Raw genomic sequence first — 25,468 nt, forward strand, 5'->3', positions numbered from 1 at the left:
TTTTTTTCTTTTTTGTAGCCTTGATTGAAGTGGTATTTTAGGCTTTGATTCGATACTGCTTGCATTTTAGATAATTTCTGTGTCTTTTCTAGAGTTAATCACATTCTTCGTATACCTCTAAACACATTAAACAAAATGTGCTGCAAAATTTCCCAAAGTCAAGGGTTTCATGTGCCTACAGAGCTCAGCACAGGACAGTGAATGTTTCCTGGGTCAGTTCTGGGTGTTACAGAAACAACCAGAAGTCATAGCAGGTTGCAACAGCTTGATTGCTTCAAGCTTAAGCTGTATCTTGTCCATCAGTGCTCACCTCTGAAACATTCCCTCCTGCATTTCTGATTTGGGATCAGCAGAGCTACAACAAACTCACACCTCTCTCTATCCACTGTTACCTCTGATTCCTAATCTTAGGCAGACCCATTTTTAGTAGCTGCAGAAACTACTGCCATTGCCTGTTGTCTTCAACCTTCTGCCAGAGGCAGAACCTGAACCATCACGGCTGAACATGCAGTACATCCTCTCCCCAGCCATGACATGGTGAAGTAAACAAAGCTGAGTTAATTCAGGCAGGCAGGCCAACCTGCAAGCTCCTGTAGCTGGCAATCAGGCACAGCCCAGCCTGCTATCCACCCTCTGAATCATGGCCTCTGGCAAAAAGGCTGCAGCTTCATGAGCTGTAATGACTTTCGTTTGTACAGCTCTTCCTACAGTCTTGAAACATCACCTCACAAATCAAGCAGTCTTCAGAAAAAGACTACAAAACCCCCCAATAATTGTATTTAAGAAAAGAAGAGAATACTCACCCCCACCAAGAGCATCTCCTAAATGCAGATCATTGTCTGAAAACAAAAAGGAGGAAGACAGAGAAGTGAGCTACACACAATTATTGAGGGAAGTAAGATGGTATTTCTAATAGAAAATGTACAACTGAAGGTTTGACAAGCAACTTTTTCAGGCCAGTTGCACAAATTCAAATAAGGTATTACACTTTTCTTGAAAATTCTTACAGAATTTAGCATTTTTCCCACACAATAATTGATAAAATACACAGTATTTTCAACTCAAAATAAGAAAGTTTTGTTCCTGCTTGAAATAAGCTCAGACTAAATCTCATAATGGAATCAAGATCAATACTTCTTTAATGTATTTGCAAGTACATAATTAAAATTATTTATGTTAAGCTATTAAACTGTATTTTTAAAATATTTATTTATTTATTTATTAACATTTATGTCTGTGCTTAACACTGATTTAAGCATGTTTGGCTCAAGTGTAATTTGTTGAACTAGAAAACCTGAATAGCCTTTTCAAGACCAGCTACTGGGAAGTAGTAAAACTGTTTAGGGAAAGCGAATTGAATCAACTAATTTATGTAAGGGTCATGGTGACATAAGACATTTTGCTTCCAACAATCATATGCATCTGTCTGAGGTTGGGTGACAGTCTCTTTTTCTTTGGCTGAGCCATGAAGATTTTAAACTATACCTAAATGTCTGTATGTGCAGGCTATCACCATTCCCCCAGCACTGTACATGACTCTCTGTACCTGGGCTGGAATTTCCCTTCCAATAAACAACCTGTCAGTGAGCTGAAGATACATAAACCAGAGGAACTCCATTTCAAATCTACATGTGTGAATATTAGTACGTGGGTGGTATGGAAGGGCGTGTATGGAGTGGCAGCAAGCTCTGAAAGTTCAAAGAGTAGTCAGCAAAAATACATTAGATGCACATCATAACTCCAAGGATCCCTTTCTTGTTCTCTACAAACGTGGAGTGCTGGAATGAATCAGAAGGGACAGCAATATCTACCTAAGTTTTGATATCAGTGCTTATTGCCACAGAAAGTTAGATAGACAATTAAACTCATTTTTTTTTCAGAAGAATTGTGTCAGAATTCCTGCAACCCAGAAAAATCCTACCAAATGCATCACCATGCAGAAGCCTGGCTTCATGTGTTCTGCTTTTGTAGAGTATCTAGTCTCATTTTTGTGACAACTCAGGTATGCTTGGATGTCAGCAAGAAATCTGGCAGGAAGATAATAAAATTCATACTACTTCAACTTGGTTAGTTTTTGGCAAAGCCAAGTGTTGATTCTGTCTGCATCTGGCCAGCACTTAGAAATATGTTTACTTGTCAAATGCTAACACTGTAAGAAGCAATAAATTGCAAACTAGATTGAATTTATTCTTGGGAGGAAAAATTCTGGTAGAGGGTAGGGTTCCGCTCTGGAGGGATCATACAGAGATTTGTTTCAAAATTGCTAAGGTCGATATGAACAGAATACAAATGGAAATGTGTGTGTGTGTGTAGTCACCAGAAGAAACAGCACAGCAAATGGTTAGAAGAACAGACAAGAAAGGTTACCATTATCAGCAATGAAACTGAGGAATGTGTTGTTTCTGTCAAAACCAGCAAGCCTGCACTCCGGTACGATGACAACACAGATGACTTGTCAGCAGAGGAAAGCAGAAGGGCTCTCTAAAGTCAAAGGTTGCAGCATATCACTTATTCCACTATTTTTCCTGTTTGCTTACTCAGAAAATAGGCTGTAGACATAGCTTGTATAACCCAAGCAAGCAAAACCAGATAGTGGGCAGCAACCTGGCCTAGGGTTCAGAGCTGCTGAAATAAGCAAGATGATGAGGCAAAGGACCTCTCCATAACAGCTGATGACTCCTAAAGGGTGTAAAAGATCTGTACATAAACTGGCTTGTAATTTCTGACCCAGAAGAACCACAGAGACAGGATGAGGACTCAGTAGCTGGCATACCTTGACCCGTGTTGCACATGATGCTCACCAGGCCACCTGAGCACACACATCTTGGTGCTTCTCATTAAGCGGGTTTGAGCACACAGCTGAATTAAATCAATGGCAGGATGGTTGTCAGTGGTAAAATCAGCTTTTTTAGAGACTTTGTATATAAATGTCACCTTTCCCTTCCATTACATTTTGTGTTAAATTTTGCTACAGTGGTTGGGAGGTACCTACACGAGAACTTCAAGGCAGGCAGAGGTTTCTGTGTGGGAAGTGATGCCAAGAGAACACGGTCTGTACAGTAATTGTTCCCAACTGAATCAAAATTGTCACCTCAGCCAGCCTCATTTCTCAAGAATACTGGCTGAATGAGACATAGAAGAAACCCTGAGGTTAAGCTGAAACTTGAAGCAGATGCTAGGACATACTTTTGTATCATCTCTCTGCTCATGCTTCCAAATCTAGTAACTGATTTTGAAAACTGCTTTTTAAATTAGTTTTAATTGCATTTAAACTCCTTGCAATCCTCTTCAGTGCTGAAAGAGATGCCAAAATGGTCTGGAAAACATGGTGTTCTTTGATCCCAAGAATTTGTGAGATTGATTCAGGTAGGGCAGGTAATGATCTGACTGTCGTATCTCCAGCAGTCTTAAGAGTGCCTGAAAATTAAATTCTTTTCACCTGACTGAGGCAGCTTTACTGTAGGTTATAGTTACCCATTTTTAGCAATAGTTACCCTTAATTATACTCCTCAGGGAGTTCAATACAGGCTGGAAAAGTGTGAAGAAGGTCTTCCAGAAATAAAAATGCCAACAGTAGCTAGTCATGCTCTAAAGCCTTACTGGAAGAAATAAAGACATGTAACTGGTTTTCAAAAACCCACTTACCTTATGTGCAGAAGACAGTTATTATTCACATGAAACATTAGCAAATATGGTCAAGAATCTCATGAGAGGCAGCTTCTATATACCTAAAATCAGTAATGACCCATTGTCTTTAGTACTCACTCAGCACAGGCCTTGTTGGTCTTCTGATCACTGTGGGCCTCCGGGTAATTATGTCCTCTGTGGGACACAATGACATACCAGTAAGCAATAACAACTTAAACTTTTTCAAGTTGTCAAAAGAAGGTATCTGCTAATCTAGAGAGCTGTACTCAATAAATCTTCATGTATCATGACAGAAAATAAAAACGAGGGGTCATGTTTCAAAGCCTTTTTGTGTTTTAAATAATTTTTTTCTTTTATGACAGGAACAGTGAAATCAAGCATGTCTGAGTTCTGTAAATCTTTAACTTCCTTACTAGCTACTTCATATTCTAGTCCTCAAGGAAAAGGATTTAAGATTTATTATTGGGTCTAAATGTCATGGAAAAATAAGGATAAGAAATTTACCTACCTGGGTGATCAAGAGCATCAGCTAAATCAAAATCACGTTGACCTAGAAGGAAGATGACAGAATAAAAGAGACTGAGTCAGTGGGTAGGTTTCTGTGCTTTCCAGGTCTGAGGGCTCTGAACAGAGCCAGAACACCAGTAAGAGACAAAATAAAAATCCATCCAAACAGGAGTGGGGACACAGCAAGTTATCAGCTGTTAGAGGGCACAAGGGCTATTGCCAGGAGATGGCTGAAAACAACATTCAGTGCTGTCCTTGCAAACCAGAACAATTAGGTGAGAACTTCTAATACCTTCATTATTGTCTTACTAGCTCAGCTTCAGAGAGCAGCTTTACTGGCAAATCTGCCTTGTGATCACTTGTAACATGAGCCAATGTTTTTTAGTTCTTCCTGTAAGATGTGCCAGCAGTAAAAAACATAAAGATGTATTTACCTGATTTAGTTTCCATTGTACTTTAAAAAATCTGAAAGGGGAGAAAAGAACCCTTCCTATTCTCTGTTAGGTGACAAAGACATCATTAAATGTCACTGCAGGGCAAATAGCATCCTGACCTTTGAAGTTAGCAGGTAAATAAAACTGTAAAACATTGAAAATATATTAAACTGAAGCATATGACTTTGAAGCAAACACAGTTATTCATGTGAATTTTACTTTCCACTCTCCACAATCTGCCGCCTTCTAATACACAGCCTTCAAGAATCACCTCTTTGCAGAGTATATATCCATTAGTTTTTGTCCAGACTGAAACTTCACCACCCTTCTATTTGTACACCAATGAGAGTGGCAACTTCACCAGTGTGAAGTTCTCACTGACTGGAAAAGGGAAAACATGACCCCGGAAACAGCAGGTGTGTCAGTCTCACCTCTGTGGTCACCAAGAATATGGAGCAGATCCTCCTGAAGGCTCTTCTGAAGCACATGGAAAATGTGCAGGAGATTGGTGTCAAGCAGCATGGCTTCAACAAGAGCAAATCGTGCCTGCCAATTTTGGTGTCCTTTTACAATGGGGTTACATCATCAGTGGAAAAGGGAAGAATAAAGGACATCATCTACCTGGACTTGTGCAAAGCATTTGACACTGTCCTGCATGACATCCTGGTCTCTACATTGAAAAGATGCAGATGGAGTAACTGCTTGGTGGATAAGAACTTGGCTGGATGACCACACTCAGAGAGTTGTTGGCAACAGCTCAATGTCCAAATATTGACCAGTGACGAGTGGATTTCCTCCAGAGTCAGTACTGGGACTAGTGTTGTTTAACATCTTTGTTGGTGACATGGACAATGGAATTGAGTGCACTCTCAGCAAATTTGCTGACAACACCAAGCTGGTATGGTTGACACACTGGAGAGAAGTGATACCATCCAGAGGGACCTTGATAGGCTTGAGAGGTGGGCCCATTAGGAAGTTTAATAAGGACAAGTGCAAGGTCCTGCACCTGGGTTGGGGCAGCCCCAAGCATAAATAGAGGTTGGGCAGACAATGGATTGAGAACAGTCCTGAGGACAAGGACTTAGGGGTGTTGGTTGATGAGAAGCTCAATATGAGCCAGCAAGATGCATTTGCAGCCCAGAAAGCCAACCATGTCCTGGACTGCATCAAAAGAAACATGGCCAGTGGGTCAAGGCAGATTCTTCCACTCTACTCCACTCTCATGGGACTGCATCTAGACTACTGTGTCCAATTCTGGAGCCCCCAACACAAGTAAGTCATGGAGGTGTTGGAGCAAGTCCAGAGGAGGGCCAGAAAGATCTGGAAAATCAGGGCACTGGAGCACCTCTCCTACGGAGAAAGGCTGTGAGAGTTCGGGTTGCTCAGCCTGGAGAAGAGAAGTCTCTGAGGAGACCCCATAGTGGCCTTTCAGTATCTGAAGGGGCCTACAGGAAAGCTGGGGAGGGACTTTTTACAAGGGCTTGTATTGAGAGGACAAGAGGTAATAGTTTCAAACTGGAATAAGGTAGGTTTAGGTTAGACATTGGGAACAAATTCTTTCCTGTGAGACACTGGAACAAGTTGCCCAGGGAAGCTGTGGATGTCCCATTCCTGGAAGTGTTCAAGGACAGATTGGATGGGGCTTTGAGCAACCTGATCTAGTGGAATGTGTCCCTGCCCATGGCAAGTGCTTAGAACTAGATGATCTGTTAGGTCCCTTCCAACCCAACACATTCTATGATAATTCTAAGATCAGCCTTCCCAAACCCACAGAAAGTCATGCCATGCCATGGCTGCCTCAGTACAGTGCTCTATCAAGTAAGCCTCTTGAACTGCATCTGTTTATTACCCTGTCTAAAATGCTTAATAATTATTTCTTTGTTGAAGCATTTTTCTTGGTGAGAAAGGTCTTGTTGTTCAAGCAGGGAAACTGAGGATCAGAGAGAGGCCTTCAGAGATTCTCCAGAGCAACAGTGCTCTGGGTTCAGCTTTCTTCTTGAGAGGTGCTGTCTGTCTTCATGGTGTTCTTCACTTAATCACTGTTCCTGACTAATAGCTCTCACCTGTGTCAAAGAACTTCTGGGAAGATTAATTATCAGTGAAAAACCACTTTGTGATCTCAGGTAAAAATCAGTGCAGGAACATAAAATAGAAACGTTTTGATTCCCATAAGGATTTTCATGTAAGTCCATGAGCTTAATTGTAGCTGGTGTCTGATGGAAAAGATAAAACGAGCCTGGAATGCAAAGTGAAAGCGTCTAAAGCAAAAGTGTCCCTTTAAAAACATTATGACAAACCTGTTTGGAAAGGAAAATCAGATAACAGCATAAGGCTTTCCTGTTAATTTTATTAGAACAGCGTTTTATCTCTTTTCATTTGAACTGATCTTGGAGTGTTATCTCATCTGACCACCTCTATTTCCCCTGCTCTGCCCACGGAGCCAAACTAGTGAAGTCCAGTAACCTTTAGATTGGGTCCTTAAGTGGCTACCATTCCAAGAATCCATTACAATACATAAATACATAAGACTGACAAGTGGCTTCCTCAGAAGATATTCCCTGCCAGATCCCTGAGGACTTCACCAGCCCTTATTGACCCTGAGCCCCTGTCACTGGGCTGTCACAGCTGTGCTGCTGCCCATTCATGGAACCAGCTGCTCCTGGTGCAGACTACCCTACCCAGATGCTGGCCTCTGGTATCTCCTCTACTTCTATGGTCAAATTAGATTTTTGGAAGCATTTCTTCATTGTCAAAAATACAAGCAACCTAAGTTTGACTCTGCTTTGATTTTGTCTTCTGGATAAATCTTAATTCTTGACCAGCATCTTGAATGCTGAAGGAGGCTATTTGATCTGAGCCCTGCTGCTGCAGGATACTGCCAGCAGGGTTCAAACCAATTCTTGTCAGTGAGTCACCAGAAATAATTTTGTAACACTGAAGGGCTTTTGGCCAAAGCAGGTCCCTTGTTACAGATCCTGACCCATGTGCACTAACAACATGGAAAGCAGCCACTGAGGTCCTAAAGCTGTAAAGAGAACATGACAAAATCATCTTGAGAAGGAAGACTCTGGAAAACTTCCATGTATAATATTTATTTGAAGGTAGGGAAAAGAAAAGAGTAGAAGGAAAAATCTAAGCAAAAGAATTTATGGAATTTAAACAAGATGATACAGATGCTTCCAATTGCATGAAAACCAAAGCAAAACAGCCTACTGAAGCAGTTAGTCACTTCTGCCCTTCTCCTGGACAATACCTAAGGTACTCTTTCCTGCTGTATGTCTGCTCTATTATTTTGAGACAGCAAGGGAGAAATAGAAGACAACTACAGAAATTTTAAGAAGATAAAAAAGAAGCCTGAAAATCTCCTACAGAAATTATTCAGATCATGTTTTTTTAAAAAAATATTTCTCAGTATCAACAAAGTAATAAAATAAACAGACACCAACACATAATGACTGACTGGGAGTAAGAGGGAACTGCACTGAAGTCTCTCTGGCTGTGTAAATGTAAACTTTGACAGATGGGCAGATTGTACATGGACATCTGTGCATCATTATAAATGATATTGCAATAAACCAAAAGATTGCTTGGACTTCTATCCCGACTTCCTCTGCTAATAACATCATATGACTGCAAGGAATACGATTTTGTGGAGCAGAATTTTAAATGCTCATTATCGTTTCTGAGATTGCACCTAGACATCTTAAGGATCTAATTTGGGAGGATAACAGATGGTTAAATAGCTGAACAACCAAGATTTGATCCACAAAATAGTGGGTCTAAAAACAAAAACATGTTAGAGACTCAGAGAATATTAGCTCAGTCACTTCAGGGAACTCTGAAGATAAATGACAACGTAAATAAATTAGTCAAGCTTCACAGAACAAACAGACTGAAATAAATTCATTTTCCACATATAAAAATGGTCCTTTTTTTTGACCAGCTTCCTTAATAGAACCAGCTGGAAATATACTGATGAAAATAAGAATGAAAGAAATTTTAGTGTGGAGAAACCAGCTTTGTTCCTCTGTTTTTATTTTAAAACAATAGTTTTTCTGGGATTGATTTTTTAACCTGGATAAAGTTATGAAGTGATTTATCTATGCACAATGGTATTAGTGCAGAGTTACTTCTGTTATTAATGCTTTGGTCTAGTCTGTTATTTCTTGGCATCACTTCAAGCCTTTCTTCTGGGATGCTTTTGCATAGAAATAAGATTATTACAATTGTGGTTTTTGTTTGGTGGGCTACAATGATTCATAATAGAGAATTTGAGAATATGCTTATAAGCTCCTGTCTAACACCACAGAACCATCCTTATGTGCAACTGAGAAAATGCTAAGATACAAAGCAAGCCTTCCAGATAGATACACAGTTTGTATCACAAAAGGACCTATGTTTAAACTAGCTGCTCAAACACAATGAACTATACTAACAGCAGGACTTTTGACAGCACTGCCAGCCTTATCTGGGATGTAATCCCCTGATGTCCACCCAACACATGTAGCTGTGCCAGTAAAAATCTAAAGTGTAGACCTGTCCTACACAGCTAACAGTAGACTTCTCTTTAGCAGCCAGACAGGGCATAACAGGCTCCATAAAGCCAAGCATCAAAACATAATAGCTTAAATTTCAAAGTTACTACCTTTGTTTTTACAGGCATGATTCTTCTGGGTTGGACATTTGCTTTCACTATTGCCCATACTTTCTATGAGCCTTCTAGCAATCATGTGTGGAAGGCTGGCAATATGAAATCCTCGTTAGTCCACTTGCTCTGCCTACAGGGACTGTGATGGTGGCTGTTGGCCACAGAGATACTGATCCAGCTTTTATTAACTTCTCTTGAATATAAGATGCATCCTGCTGCAGCATCTCAGAGCTGAGGTCATCTTACCCTACCAAAGCATAACCCTGCATAGTGGTGTCCACAGTCATGGGCACATTTGACATTCAGAAACTTTTGATCCTATTAGTTTTCTGAAGATATGTCCAAAATATCCAGTCACAAAACCAGAGAAAGCAGCACCTTTTGCCTATGGTTGAACTGGTGACCTAAATGTTAAATGTCACCTTTTAGCAAAGTAGCTGATTAATCACAAGGGTCCAAGGTCCCATAGGTTTTGAGGAAAATTTGCAAGGAACAACGTTGGATTCTGCAGGTGGATGTTACCTGTTTGTCATTATGAATATAGTCAGAAGTTTTCTGACAGAAGGTTACCATGGAATTCCTCTGCAATTTTTACTCTCCATATGTGGGCCCAGTCCTGCACTGGAGCTGTATGAACAGAGCTTTTGGCCATGAAACTACTGGACATTTAAATAAGTCAGCATGAATATTGCCAAATGAGAGTCCAGTTATGCAACAAATGAAATTAACTTCTCAGGCATTTAATATGTGTATTCTAATATTAAAAATGAAGCTAAAATCCATGAGAAAATGTATTAATACATGGACATATGTGTGGACATACATCTTACCTGCATACATACATCTCTGTGTTAGATAAATCCTTTTTGTTCTTAATATTATTAAATTAATAGGATTTTAATGCATTGCTAGCAGTCATATTGAGATGAGATATCCTATATTACAGATAAATTAGAACCAACTAACTTAGAAATGTGAGCTAGATAGAAAGGGAAAATAAGTTGATTTTACATTATTTAGAAACAGGGAAAAAATATTTCTTCTCTATTATAAAATAAGAATTGCTTTGTGAATACAATGAACTTGAAACACTATGATGCTGGCAGAGACTGAGAAGGAAGTGGGTGATTCATGAATGGGAAGAAAAAATTTCTAAAAAAGAACAATATGTTATGGAAATTGCTCGTGGGACCCATCTTATGGTCTTTTTAGCTTTTGATACAGCCCAGGATGGAGTTGGCCTTCTGGGCTGCAGCTGCACATTGGTGGCTCATGTCCAGCTTTTGATCCACTAGTACCCCCTGCTCCTTTTCCACAGAGCTGCTCTCACGTGTGACCTCCCCCAGCCTGTATTCATATCTTGGGTTACCTGGGCCCAGGTGCAGGACCCTGCACTTGGCCTTGTTGAACCTCATGAGGTTCACCTGTGCCCACTTCTCTAGCTTGTCCAGGTCCCTCTGGATGGCATCCTGTCCCTCTGGCATATCGACTGCACCACCCAGCTGGGTGTCATCAGCAAACTTGCTGAGGGTGCTCTCAGTGCCACCATCAATGTTGTTAATGAAGATATTGAACAACACTGGGCCCAGCACTGACCCCTGAGGGACAGCCCTTGTCCTTGTTTTCCATCTGGACTTCGAGCCATTGACCACTACACTCTGGACATGACCATCCAGCCAGTTCCTTATTCACTGAGCAGTCCACCCATCAAACCCATATTTCTCCAATTTAGTGAGAAGGATGTTGTGGGGGACTGTGTCAAAGGCCTTGCAGAAGTCCAGATAGATGACATCTGCTGCTTTTCCCTGGTTGACTGATGTAGGCACTTCATTGTAGAAAGCCACTAGGTTGGTCAGGCAGGATTTGCCCCTGGTAAAGCCATGCTGATTGTCCTGGATCACCTCCTTGTCCTCCATGTGCCTTAGCGTGTCTTCTAGGAGGACCTGGTCCATGATCTTGTCAGGCACAGAGGTGAGGCTGATAGGTTGGTAATTCCCAGGGTCTTCATTTCTACCCTTTTTAAATCTGGGTGTGACATGTCCTTTCTTCCAGTCACCAGGGACTTCACCTGACTGCCATGACTTTTCAAATATCATGGACAGTGGCTTGGTAACTACATCTGCCAATTCCTTCAGGACTCTGGGATGTATCTCATCAGCTCCCATGGACTTGTATATCTTCAGGTTCCTCAGATGGTCACAAACTTTATCTTCACTTACAGTGGAGGGAACTTTGTCTCTCTGGTCTGCATCTTGTGGGCCATCAACATGGGAATTATGAGGAGAGGGGTTGCCAGTGAAGACTAAGGCAAAAAGTTGTTGAGAACCTCAGCCTCCTCCTCGTCTGTTGTTGCCATTTCACCATTGTGGTTCATCAGGAGGAGTTATGCCTTCTTTAACCTTCCTTTCTGGTTTATGTACCTGTAGAACCCCTTCCTGTTTTTCTTAACATCTCTTGCCAAGTTCAGTTCTAGCTGTGCCTTGGACTTCCTGACCTCATCCCTGCATAAATGGGCAGTGTCCCTGGACTCTGCCCAGGATACCTGTCCCCTCTTCCAGTGCCTGTGTAGGTATTCTCTCAGGCATGTGATTCAGAACATAACCGTTTGGTGTTCCAACTTTATTCAGGAAGTAATTATGTTTGTTTAAAGGAAATTATTCATATAAGAAAAGTGGGAGAATATGAAGGTTTACATGCCAGAGTGGACACATGGGGAAAAATCTCAATAAGAGGGTATTATTTAGCTGACGTCATAATTTCATGATCCATATTTCTTGATGAGGTTACTGTAGATGTTTTTTCCATCATAGCCCTTTCGTTCCATAAACAACAATTGCCATTACAACCCCTTGATGCAGGCGTGGAAAATGGATATGCTTTAAAGTCTGTAATTAAGATTTAAGTTCCACTGTATAGACCACAGCATATGGACCTGATTATTGGCTTAATGTTTTTTTCTAGGCCACTGCTGTTTATAGTTTGAATTCAAAGAAAATGAAAAGGTTTCTCTCACTTATTCATACAAGAACACATTTAAATAATTACTGGGAAATAAGATGCACTAATAAAGCAAGAGTGGCAGTACTGCTTTAGGTCTGTGCAGCATGGTCTCATCAAATACGAAAGAAAATCATCTAGTTGGATGGTGTTTGCTTTGCTGTGGACAAACAACAGCTGTTCAAAGGTAGCTGCTGCATACATAATGCATGTCCTACATACATAAAAGAAAACGTATATAATTTTCTGTATTTTGCTTTAGAGTGAGTACTGAAGAAGCTGTTGTGTGCTGTAAAATGACAGGCAGAGCAAAAACGTTGGGATCTCCAGTGTAGCAGCACCTCACTGAAATTCACGTTTTCAGCTGGGTGTCACCAGGGAGCAGAGCTTAGGCCATAGCCTGAGCTGTTCTGCAAAAGCTTCTCTCTGTCCCTGTGTGATCTGTGAAGCTGCCAGCCCTTCTTACCCATTTGGTCAGAAGCTGTCAGGCCTAATCAAGTTACATTAGGAAGGTAGAAGTAGATAGCCTCAGAGACCTGTGTGAGTGTTCCTGCTGGAACCCTGTAGAGTGGCACAAGCAACAGCTGTGTTGGGCTCTCAGCATGACCACTCACTGCCTAAGAACCAGCTGGCTATTCCACACTTTCGCCAGCTGGTGGTTTAAAGACAGCATATGGAGACACACATAATGCTGAGGTCAGGGAGATGCCAGGCTTTTTAATCTGTGTTGCTCACAGAATGTCTTTTAATGTTCCTGCTCCCATCTTCATCCCAAGTGCACTGGTAAAATACATGCTAAATAACCTTGAGCTCTTCCATATGGGTAGCACAGATCTCAGTAGTGTTACTCAGTAACTACTGTTGAGTTGAATTTGTTTCAGAAATTCTGTTGTATAACTAATCCTGAAGTCATGGTAGCCCATTGGCATAATTGTTTATATTGCTTCAAAGGGGTTTAGTAATACTGCCAAGTCGAAGTGGATGATCAGAGCATTTTTTACACATTCTTTACTTTTGTGTTTAAAAGGCAAGACAGCAAAGAAGCAAAGCCTGCATCTTCTCTGGTTTGTGCCATGAAGAATGTGTTCTCCATACCAGAAGAATGCTGTAAAGAGTTGCTGGATGTCAGCAAGCAAGTCTGTTCAGCAACGAAGTCACTGCAAAGCCTCGGGATCCACCATGTCATTTCATTTGGATTAAACAAGAAAAGTAATTAGGCTTCCTCTGCAGAGCTGGAGAAGGCCCTGCATATGCTGCCAGAGTGCACAGAGAAGCCTCTGCCACCATGAGCAAAAGGTGATGGAGCATCAGCTGGTATCTGAGCTCCAAAAGCAGAAGATTCAGAAGAGGATCTGGTGGCTTAGCCTTTGGAGGGAACAGAAATCAGGAGTCTTAGTATGCAGACTGCTCTGCAAATCTGGGTTGGGTTTCTGAAGAGTCAGCCACCTTTTTTTACTGCTATGTTCTGTACATATGGTACAAATGGTCTGTACAGTCTTTGTGGACAGAAATATTTGGCTTGTATCTCAATTGCTGCCCCTTGCAGTTGGCAACCTACAAGATAAAGTTTCAGTTTTGATATGATTATGATCCAGGAGGCTTTGTGGCTGCTAACTCAGGATTGTTCCCTGTGTGGAGTGTATGCCCCTGGTTTGTCCACCAGTGACGTTATAAAGCCTGAAATGTAAGGAAGAATTTTAATTAGTCTGCTGATCTTACTTCCTACTCTGGCCTTTTTTCTTTTTTTCTTTTTCTTCTTTTTTTCATTTAATCTGGATCATTGTTGCCCTTTGAAAATAAATTGCTCTGAGTGAACTTTTGAAATAAATTCCTCAAGAATTAAAAAATGCATTGATGAGAGGCAAAGCTTGTACAGTGGAAGTGAGACTGTTATATTTTCATAACCTATTCAAGCTCTGTCTTTCAACTGGAATGGCCTGTTTGCTTTCATGAGATGTGGTACTACAGACCAGATTTTAGATAGTATATTCCTATAACATTTATAGATATCAGTCCTCCTGTGGAAAAGAAAGAATCAAAAGAAAAGATAAAGCAATCTGAATATCTCTCCTCCTGGCTGCAAGGCAAAATGGCAGAGAAATGCAAAATTTTATGGCTTTTTAATCTCGAAAGAATGATGACATTTATTTGTTTAGTATGACATTTCTTTCCCCTCAATAGGATAGAAAGAGACTGATAATTGCTGGTGCGAATGAGGGGAAAATATATACTGAAAACTGGCAGTTTGGGAACTGCTAGCAGGCTTGCAAAGTGGTAGCAATGTCTGAAAAGTGAACCTGAGAAGCTGAGTAACTACACAGGCTGTTAGGTCTTCCCATGGCCTGTGGTTGCAAGAGCTCTGCTGTTATTACCATTTGAACCAGTTCAGGTATGACTATTTATCACGCTCCCATCACAGCCTCAGATGATAACAATGACATGCCTACAGATGAAAACAGCTCTGGTATTTGGAATGAAAAGGCTTTGGCAACCAGCAACAAGAGAATTCACTGTTTGATATGTCCCTGCTGATACTGTGAGTGCTTTGGCACATGCATAGGGACCTCTCATGGAGCAGGGAGGAGTGGAACTCGATGGAGCAGTATAAGAGGAACAGAACTATGTTTTTCATCTCTCCCATTTTGTCTTTTAACTTCAGTGAAAACTACGTTATTAATAAACTAAGTCATATAGTGTCTCAAATCTACACAGGTCTGCAGCTTTCACCCTCTAAAATGCCTAGTTAATTAACAGAGAATACAATGAGTTTTGCATCAACATCTTTGAAAGCCTTAGCTTGACAATGGTACATGATTTACCAACTAGTAATAAACATTGTTCCTTTTACCTGCATCTCATGCAGTACTTGAAGGAGCAAATCTAGTGTGTCTTAAACATGATCAACCTTTGGGCTGTCTTTATTACTGAATACACATGTTTATGTGAAGTATCAGTTAGTCTTAAAGACCATGGATATGGAGAATATATCTATGTTGGGAAGCTGAGGAGCAGTTCAGAACATTCACATCTGAGAGAAAGGCTCAGATGCTCTCCACCTCCATAGAACAGCAAGCCCTCAGGTTGCACTGTTTCCCCATTGCAGATATGCACACAGGTGTACAGCCTAAATGGGACCTCTAATACATATCAAAACTGAGGTGTGTGGTCCAAAATAGACCTACAATATGTCTGGAACTTGTGCGTGATCTCAGTTACTGTGGGACAAATATCTAAACTGTGTCTTACCACATCCTAAGTGGCCAGTGTAGACACAGCCAAAGCTGAATCATCACAGGTGAGCCGAGCCACAGTAACCAACATAGGATGTTAAAATGAACTTCAGTGCAAGACATTTCTATGAAGTTTTCTTTCATTTGGGTTGGGCTAAAAAACACTCGGGCAATTAGTTTTTGCAGCTCAGCTTATATGGGAGACCTCCTATAACCTGCCAAAGCTTTGAAATAAGAAAAGCTGTAGGGTGTAGCTGAAAGTATTGAAGACTGTGATAGGCATGTATGTTTCTGAACTATATCAGGTCTCATTTTTCTTATGCAATGTGGTCCTTGGTTATGTGACACTTCTGTTGAGGTGTGTCTAGCAAGGCAGTCTAGCCAACTAACTGAAGGTAGCTGGATGCAGAAAAGGCTGGATGGTAAAAGGAGTGATGTGATCTGGCCTGGCCACGGTGGCATGGTAGTTTCTAGGAGCTATCACAGATGGTTACAGTTTAAGTAAAAATCAAGGCTAGGAATGAAAAGGTGAATCATGCCACAGACATTCCTATTATCAGGGCTTAGGCTTGGCCATGCTGGTAAAAAGCTTGTCTTTCTCATATCATGTCTTCATTAACACTGAGAATTGTTTCTTATAAACATCCCCTGAAATGTGGTAAACACTTTGATGATAAAATTTAGTGACTGTTTCCATAGACCTAAAATACTTCATTTTGCTTTTCAAAGTGGATGAAATGGTTTCCACAGCCGTACGACTGTGCCCACAACAGCTTTTGATATGACTTCTTCCCCAAAGCAGGGCTCCAACTGGCTCTAAGTTAACACGCGCGTAAAGCAAAAATGGTTAGGCAGACTATCCTTGTAATCAAAGTCATAGAGCATATGGAAATCAGCTTCTTCATGCTCAGGTTGGTTGAACTGAAATATTCAATGTGAGAGTCCTCCAGAACAAGAAAATCAGGATGCCAGTGATGAGACACCCTGTGAATCATGGCTGTTCACAACATACTGAGGCCAGCACAATCCTACTGCTCTGCTGTTTCTGTGCTGCATTTTCTTGATGGAGACCTCCAAATAATTCCTCATTTATTAAAATAGAACCATGACACTAACTTAAGGCAAGTTTTTTTCACTGCCTGTCACTGCAACATCTCCTAGGGCCTCCATCCAAATTAGGGGTGGTGGAAGGAAAAGCAGCAGCAACAATTTTGAAGCTAGTGGTTAATGATTGTTTTCTTCCTGCAGTCAAACACTGTGCTAAAAGTTCTTGAAGTAATGCTGATATACAAAAAATAAAAGGTTACAAGTACATTATGTGGCAGATACACACAAGGATGATCCTATTTGGTTTGATATAAAAGCAAATTACAGACTGCTTTACTAAAAGAAAATTGTGTTAGAAATTAGAACAGAGACTCAATGCAAGAGACTACTTTTTCCCAACTGCTATTTTTTCATTAAAAAAAATCTGTACAAAGTATATTCCATTCTTCATTAATCCTGCATGCAAAAAGAAATGTATGCTTGTGTGTGGATTTTTTATATTCAGGAATATGTTGGCTAAAGAAAATTTATTATTGATTGAGAATTATTGAAGCATGAGCACTGATATTAAAGATTCAAATCTATAATTTGAATAATAATTCAATTTTACGATATAAGTAATATGTTTCTAAATATCAATAAACAAGACAAGAACTAAAAACTAAGTTAATATTTGCTAAGGAGTTCTTTGGAAACTTTCAGGTCCTCTGGAAGCTGTTGTTTAAAAAGCTTCTGTTTAAAAAGTTTATACTCAAGAGTATTCACAACTCAAGGTTTTGAATAATTTCAGGGGAGGAACACTAAACAGAAAATAAGCAGTTATAACAAGTAAATTCCAACTAGCACAGATGTTACGAGCCATCATCCAAAAGATACATATCTCTTTAGGAGCTGCAGAAGTGCTTATCTAAACGGTCTTGAATGCTTCTCATAGAACAGTAGCAACAAAAATAACACCAGCATGTGTTTCTAAATGAACAAGCGTATCTTTTTAGAGACTGGAATTTAGGGGTTCTTTTGAGCTTCTTGTTGTTGGTTTGTTGTTGTTGTTGGTTTTTTTAAATTTTGTTTTGTTTTGTATTTTTCATTTGTGATATTCGTGCCCTAGAAGCAAAGCAGAGCAAAAATCACTTACCTCTTACATGGACTAGAAGAAAGCCAAGGCACAAAAGAAGGATACTTCTGAATTTCCCCATCGTCTTCTATGCAATGCCTGAATTGCACTGGCTCCTTTTTTCCAGGCAGTAGAAGCAGATGTTGCAACTGCAGCGCCAAGGTTTGAGGGAGATACTTGAGTCAGTGGCTCTGCCCAACGAGTTCCCTCACCATCACACTCAAGCACTGAGGAAGAGGGAGAAGTCCCGAAAAACCTCGTGTAGTACAAGACAAGTAACAAAAGCAGAGGATCTCACTAGGGCAGAGCCGAGGGCAGCACAGTAGGTGCCACCCACCCTCTAAGAAATCTATTTATCACCCACGCAGGGAGCTTGGAGACCTGGGGAACTGGTGGCAGCACCCAATGAGAATGGAGCCAGTGAGCCCAAACCCGCCTTCTGCCCTGAGGGAAAGCCAACCTGTTTGACATCCTCGCCTTCAAAGCAGGGAGTGGTGCTGTGGGAGCTCGAGCAGCTTGTGAGAGGAGCCCTGCCTGCTCCGACAGGCACTCGGAAAAAATCTCTCAGGTATTTTCTGTCCTCAAAGCACTGCTCAGTTTTTGGCTGAGCAGGAACTGCTAGTAAAGGCAATCCTGACAGAGTCCTAGCTGCTAACTCAAGCCACCGAGTGAGAGAAGTGGAGGCCAAGAGTCTGCTTTGCAGAGTCTTGGGAGACTTGGCAAAAGCCCCCTAATTATATAAACGTAAGCTCTGATGTCTGACTACTGAACTGAAGCATGCTCAGCTCCCCAGAAGATGCTTATCTTCACAAGGTAAACACTGTCTGTCGTGCTTTTTTCCACTCATCTAGATATGTTTTAAAATATAAATATCCATGCATATCCTGCATGGAGAGAGATTTCAGGTAGTGCCAAGTGTGAGAACACAAATCTTTGGAAAATGAGCAAAATGTGCATCCATCCATCCATAGACATACTTGAAAACAACTGATGTGATTTATATCCAGTTTTGCTGTAGCCTCTCTCACCTGTTGAACCAGACTGCTGCTGTCACACTGCTGCCTGGCACCAGCAAGGAGCTGCCTTTGGCTGGGGGGTGACCTGCAGGAGCTCTTGTCAGCACTGTTTTGACTAGGACAGCAAATACTCTGCTGCCATCAGGGGCTCATCCATAGGCTTGTGGTGTTGCTGGATGGTCCAGCCTGATATGGGGCACAGGCTGGCTCCAAATGCATTTCTGTTGAGTTACCTAGAACATTGGATACAGTGTGTGCACTGAATTCCTGTTTTTTTGCTAACTAGAAGCAAGCTGATGTAACAATATAAACTGGACTGATAAAACCTGTTGATATTGGATCATCAAGAAGTTTGGTGTTCAAGTAGGTCAGTTTCCTGCACCCCCCATCCCCAGTTCCAAATATGAACCAGGAGAAAGGTTTCTAGTGGCCTGGTTTACTGTATAACACAGCTCAACTATTTTTAGCTAGCAATAGAAGATCTAAAGCTCAATTTATGTATCATCAGTCTCCTTGTCAGGGCCAACTGCTGAGTCTTGGAAGAGTTAAAGACATTCAGGTTTTAGAGGTGACTTTGTCAGCCTGTGAAAGCAAGAAATACATCATGACACAAGCAATCTTGTAAATCTACTGTTTATTTTTTTCCAGATTAACAAAAGCAGGCACCCAGGTGCTAATCATCATATCAGTGATTAATTTGCCTCAAGGGAACAAGAAAGTTAGCAAGGCTATGTACTAGAGCCATGAAATCCAAGCAGCTCACAAACATTCTTTTGCTTTACTTCAAAACAGTTGTTCGTGTTGTTGAAGTTGTTCTTGTAAGTGAAGTCTTCCCAAAATACTTTATTTTACCCACCTGATGATACTAGTTCATTGGGATACTGAAGATTCTTAAACTAAGTTTGAAGACAGTGCATCCCTTTGTCTAGTTCCTCTGAAGCCAGCTACTGGCTCTATCTAGCTAAATAAAAACAGTAAGAAGACACAGGAAGGTCAAACTGAAGGATTGGACCTAGCATAGGAGTAATGATGCCTGGACTACTTATCCCACTTCTATCCTTGGGACATTGCAGGAACTTCTTAATCTGAGCTCCCTCTGTTGAAGACTTTCAAATGATTGCCAAAGATATGGAAGAAACAATATGATACATTAAAACTAAATATAAGGCCTTACACTTTACCATAAATTGCAGTTTTATTACTTTGAGAATTCCTTGATTAATATTTTTCAAAGTTCTGCCAAATATTCACCTGACAAGGTAGGTGACTTACCTGAATTTTTAATTCTTTTTTTCAAGAAAAAACCCCATATATTTAAGAAATAGCAAATGGGTAGAGAAATGGAGCCAGTGTGTCTCTCTGTTCTCTACACCATACACTGTTAGCCCATCAGATTGCTTTTAGATGCAGGCTAAAAGAGGAGGATGGTCACAGCTCATCACAGTTGCAGCCCATCCTTCCTATGGGCAGAGGTTAGACACTGCAGTCTTTGGTGTGGGTGACCTACTGCATGAGTCTATGGGAGAAGAAAGAACTAAATTACACTCTACTAGGAAAACCCACTAATACCATAAAGTATTCACCTTTTGTCATGAAACTGGAAGTATTTTAATTTAGATATTGAAATAGCTGGTAATATTAGATATTAAATATAAGCCACATACACAAGTGAATCATTGATACAACTCCTTGGCAATGGAAGAATACAATTACTACATGGTAGTTTATATGTCACTGATTGTTCACAACTAGATGGAGGAACATGCATTTTAGTATTTTATCCTTGTAGTTCTTAAAGAACTCTATATGTAGGGTTTTAAAAAAAAAATAAAATGTATTTTTGTTCCATTCAAGTCTTTTGCTTTGTTTCGAATATGCCTTTTATATGTGTGTAAAAGAGCAGGAAAAAAAATTATATCTTCAGTTAAGGTTTGAATCATCATCTTGTCAAGAGAAAAACACAGGGAACAGTAGTTTAAATAGTGATCTAAGATAACTAGTAAGGCAAATACCAAAATGTACAATTGGAATAAAAATTCAGCCCAAGGTACACTGAACACTGAGTGCACTACAAAGAGTTTTCCTTGGCATTCAAAATTTGGCACATATATTGAAATGAGAATTAATAGGAGCTACAGTAAGGAGCTGCCTAATTTTATGCTCAAGAAATACCTCTTTCTATTTCCATAGTCCAATGAATTCACTTGGATAAGTTTAGGTAAGTATTTGAAATGGACATTTGAAAGTGGGCAAAACATTTTTTAAGCTGTCATTTTCACTGACAGGATTAATGAAACTGCCACCTCGGCTTCCTTGTAGAAGCTAAAGAGACAAGATATTCTGTAAGAAGATCCTGCTTTGCTTTCATCCTCCTATTATTGAAGGTAACTCCTCTTCCTTAAAGGAAGTAGGTAAGAGAAAAAAAGAGAAGTGATAAGGGTGGACCACAGGTACAGGATAGAGCTCTTCTTTGATTTCCATTCAACCTTCACCATTAAACTAAGTTACCCCACCAGGAGTGAAATTCCAGTTAGGGCCTAGAAAGGACAGTTATTTTTCAGTTTACTGCACAGTCTGATCAAAACCTGTCTGGAAATTAGAATCTTAATTCCCAAATTTGGACCTGAAAGTCACTGACCAGCCCACAGACTATGATGCGCAGGAGCTGATCTGTGGGAGACGACCATAAAAACACTTCAGTAGGATGATAACTGTAAACTGATCATGTTTCTTGACCTAATGAATCTAAAAACTAATGGATCAGGATATTTACTCAATGCAGGAGCAGTTGAGCTAGGAAGGTACAAGTCCAGAGAAAAACAAGACTGGTGAAGGGTTTGGAGGGCTTGTCATACGAGGAGAGGCTGAGGGAACTGCAGTTGTTTAGTCTGAAGAAGAGAAGGCTCAGGGGAGATGTTATTGCTCTCAACAAGTACCTGAAGGGAGGCTGTAGAGGGGCCAGTGTTGGTCTCTTCTTCCAAGTAACTAGCAACAAGACTAGAGGAAAGGAGTTTAAGTTACGCCAGGGGAGGTTTAATTTGGGTATTAAGAAAAAATTTATTACTGAAAAAGTGGTGAGACATTGGCATGGGCTGCCAAAGGAGGTGCAGTTGCCATCCTTGAAGTGTTCAAGAAGCGTTTAGATGTGGCATTTCAGGATATAGGTCAGTGGTTGTGGTAGTTTGATTACAGTTGGTGTCTATGATCTTGAAGGTCTCTTCCAACCTTAATGATTCTATGATTCTGTATCAAATCCCACTGGTAGAGAGGCAAGTAGCAACTTAGTAATTAAGACGTTGATAAGTGAAAAATAAGCAAACTACTATATTTTATATATAGAGAAGCAACAGAAACCCATAAATTGGCTATTTCTTGCTTACTACAAAAGAACAGCCTGAAATTTCAAGCCTTCTCTTAACCTTTTTTTCCTAGGTGGCAGCAGCCAGTCTTTATTCTTTCTCAACACGAACACTATAAAGTTTGCCCATATTAGGCCTTCTATTGCTGTGCGTATTTTCAGTAGGTTCTGTGTTAACCAACTCCAGGTGCTCTTCTTTAAAATCCATGCCTATCCTTCAGAGAGATAGATGTCTTCTCTGCACTACACACTGCTAAGAAATCTGAGAAAGCAGCTCACAGCTTTATTGACACTAGCCAACCTCCTTCTAAAATGATTTATAAGGTCTGTAAGAAATAGACCTGAATTGCTGATTGAGTAGGAAGAGAAACTCCCCTTGAAGACTGGTTCTCTGGTAAAGCACCAAAATTTTTGTGCTTCTAGAGCTACTAAGAAGAAAAATACATACACAATTTCTTTTTTTATATATTTTATTTTTAGAAAAATCACAATGTTGATAGGAGATTTTAGTAAGTATTTTTTAGGTTTGCAAAAGCTGAAGTCAAGAACCTGGTTTGCTAAAAGCTCATTTGAACTTCCTCTGCCATTCTATCTGTAACAAACACTGGTTTATTTCTGTTTTCTCTACACTTGGCATTATTATGAGATACCTGTTTATTCATGCAGGTAAGCAGTACATTTAATTTTTTTGTCTATACATAGGTCAAAACTTTATATAAAAAAATCAATTTTCCACCCTCAAACACACAAAGGTTTTAGCACTTCCATACTAAAAGCAGAAGTGGGGCAAAAAGAGGTTTACAAATTCATTCCATAACAAGCTAAGAAACATGTACAAGAAATTCTTAAATGAATTATCCTTGGCATACATTCATATCTGAATGCACAGATATATTTACATGTTTAATATCCAAATTCATAATGACTTTTCAGATGTTTAATGAAATATCATCTTTCTGTCGAGCTTGCCAGGCTGCTGAAGCACATTAGTAGGGCACATTATAAAACTGCATGAAAATTTAGAATGAAAATATTAGAATGAAAGCCAGCAGAACTGGTCAGACTATTCCTTCCAGAAAGAACTAGTTACTATTCCGGACTTAGTCCTTTAATTTGTTACGAGTTGCATAGTTTTCCACATTTCTACAGATCCTTGAAACCTTCCTGTGGCTTTCAAGAGCCACAGCAAAGCTCATAAGTGTTGAGGATGCAATCATAGGTCCTCATCCCAATGGCAATCCTTCACAAGTCCAAAAGCATTCTTCATACATATGCTGTTTATACTGTCCAGTGGATGCTTGTGGAATGAGGCTGGATTGTTCTGGTCAGCTGGATTGTTCTGGTGCTATCATGTACTTTTGAACTGTAGCACTGCTTCTGTCTTTAAGTGCCTATGATTAACCTTCTGAATTTAAAGTAAGACATTGTTACAAGTTTTTGGTTACAGAAGTCTGAAGATGTTAATCCCCACTCCCCAATGCTTCACCCACATCTGTTCAGACAACTGCCAAACATCAGTCTCCCCAGATGTACAAAATCCGACTACGGTTCCAATTTGCAAATCTGACTTTTCCACATCTGACCAGCTCAATGCTTGCTAAGCAGGAAAAGCCAGAAAAGGAGGAAGGGTCTGTGTGCACTAGTTTGGGTGTTCTGAATCTGTACCAGACAGATGCAATGAAAAAAAATACTATAACAAAACTGAGTTTTTTGTCTCTTGGATGCTCAAAACAAGCATCTCTTCCCTGGTGGGTGATCCAGGAGGCTACACAGATTGTAGGAGCATCACCCACACCCAGATCCATTACCCACATGCTGTGAGCCACTTGCTTTCAGGTACCCACAGCATATACCAAGTTGTTTGGTTGGTACACTCACTGCATACAGGATATTAAAAAAATGTTTGCACTGCCTGAAAGCAATGGTGTGACAAAACATTAATTGTTTATTTTTTTTGGAGAGGTAAGGAAAAGTTAAACATACTGAATGCACTCGAGACACACCCATTTGTCAAAGGAGTACAGAAAAGAATGTAAAGGCACAACATACTTCTACACTCCTGTCATTAAGGCCACATACTGGTGTGCAACAACGCTTCACAGGACTAACCATACAGAAGTACTCAGTTCTACGTCACACTCCCAGAAGTGTTTCAAACAAGAACTGTTTTCTCATGTAACTTAAGACTCCTCTTTTTTTTTTTTAAATGCTTTTGTTGTTTCCTTTTATGTTGGTTTTTTTTTCCAGGCAGAATGCAGGCTCTCTATCCAGTTTCAATAGTCTGTTCTTCATGTTTTCTTTAATTTAGTTCTCCAGAAGTGTGCGCTGAACTAAAAAGTGAGAAACAACACAAGATTAGTACACTAAGTTAGTATACACTGCAAGTTGTACATTACTATGTAACAGTATACGTGGACAACAGACTTCTTCAGTTGGCCTTTGAAACTGGGATGAATCCAGGTAAGCAGAGGCTTGATTCTGTGTTGCCAGCATCCTGCATACCAAGGGATATTACATCCTAGATTCCTCACCCAGATAACCACATTCTACTAGATCCATACACTTGCAGTACAATCCAACACACAGTTCCAGACTTACAGATGGAAAACCAGAATGGAATACGGGCCTGTGTAGCTGGTGGAAAACGTGCTTTATTGAAAGAAAGTGCCAGCCTAGGTTACCTGCATTCCAGGAAGTAAAAAATAAGTCTACGTAACATTTTAAAAACATGAACCTGTTCTGCTGTGCCATCTGACCTGGTTTAATGTAAGACTGCTTCTAACCAGAAGCCTTGTAGCTACATCAACACTGTATTACCAAAAGCAAAGCTAATGTCTGCTGATTCCCAGAACTTAGATCATGAGTAGCAGCATCATGTTGATCATGGTTGCACAGCTTCTTGACTCAAAATATGCTCATGCTTGCCTGCAAAATGCAACAGAGGTATTATATCTGGGATACAACACAGCATCAATATGGAGGCAGAAGTAAGCATTTACAGTAACATCCCAGGTTTGACTTTATCAGTTAAAAATAAAGTATGAGTCACCTGATGCATTTCACACCTGAATCTTGGCCAAATTTTTAGCGTATCTTGACTCCACTCGTATTTTAATTACCTCTGGGAGAGGTCTTTGAATAATATTGCTTGCTTCACTAATACATAGCTGAATTGAGGATACCTGCCTATCTCCAGTCCTGAATTCAATAGCCAGTCACAAGAAAATATTTTCTCTTTGAGAATTTTATATATTTAACAGTTAACAGGAAAAATCTTTATCAAGAAAATCATATGTCAGATGGAAGTTTTTAGCAAACTGATGAAATACTTGAAAGAAACTATACATTTTTAAATTAAATTATTTTTATAAACCCAGAACTAGTGCTGCAGGTTTTAGACTAAACTCACAGAAGAATATATTACAAATTTATACTGCTTTGAGATTTTATTATTCAGTGTTTCCAGGAG

At 40.1% G+C, this 25,468-nt stretch overlaps 2 protein-coding genes across 2 annotated transcripts in view; both read right to left on the bottom strand.

Moving 5' to 3' along the window:
- Positions 1-17,707, bottom strand: part of XG (Xg blood group) — a 37,315-nt gene extending 19,608 nt beyond the window's left edge. Inside the window, exons 1-4 of the mRNA XM_010001184.1 lie at positions 17,647-17,707; positions 4,157-4,198; positions 3,766-3,822; positions 804-839 (exon numbers count right to left, since the gene is read on the bottom strand). Coding sequence (XP_009999486.1) covers positions 804-839; positions 3,766-3,822; positions 4,157-4,198; positions 17,647-17,707 — 196 coding nt within the window. The remainder of the gene's footprint in view (positions 1-803; positions 840-3,765; positions 3,823-4,156; positions 4,199-17,646) is intronic.
- Positions 17,708-24,303: 6,596 nt separating this feature from the next.
- Positions 24,304-25,468, bottom strand: part of CD99 (CD99 molecule) — a 15,373-nt gene continuing 14,208 nt past the window's right edge. The window contains exon 10 of the mRNA XM_010001185.1: positions 24,304-24,329. Coding sequence (XP_009999487.1) covers positions 24,304-24,329 — 26 coding nt within the window. The remainder of the gene's footprint in view (positions 24,330-25,468) is intronic.

The sequence above is a fragment of the Chaetura pelagica genome, unplaced genomic scaffold (assembly GCF_000747805.2).
Source record: "Chaetura pelagica isolate M959 unplaced genomic scaffold, ChaPel_1.0 scaffold266, whole genome shotgun sequence".
Taxonomy (NCBI): domain Eukaryota; kingdom Metazoa; phylum Chordata; class Aves; order Apodiformes; family Apodidae; genus Chaetura; species Chaetura pelagica.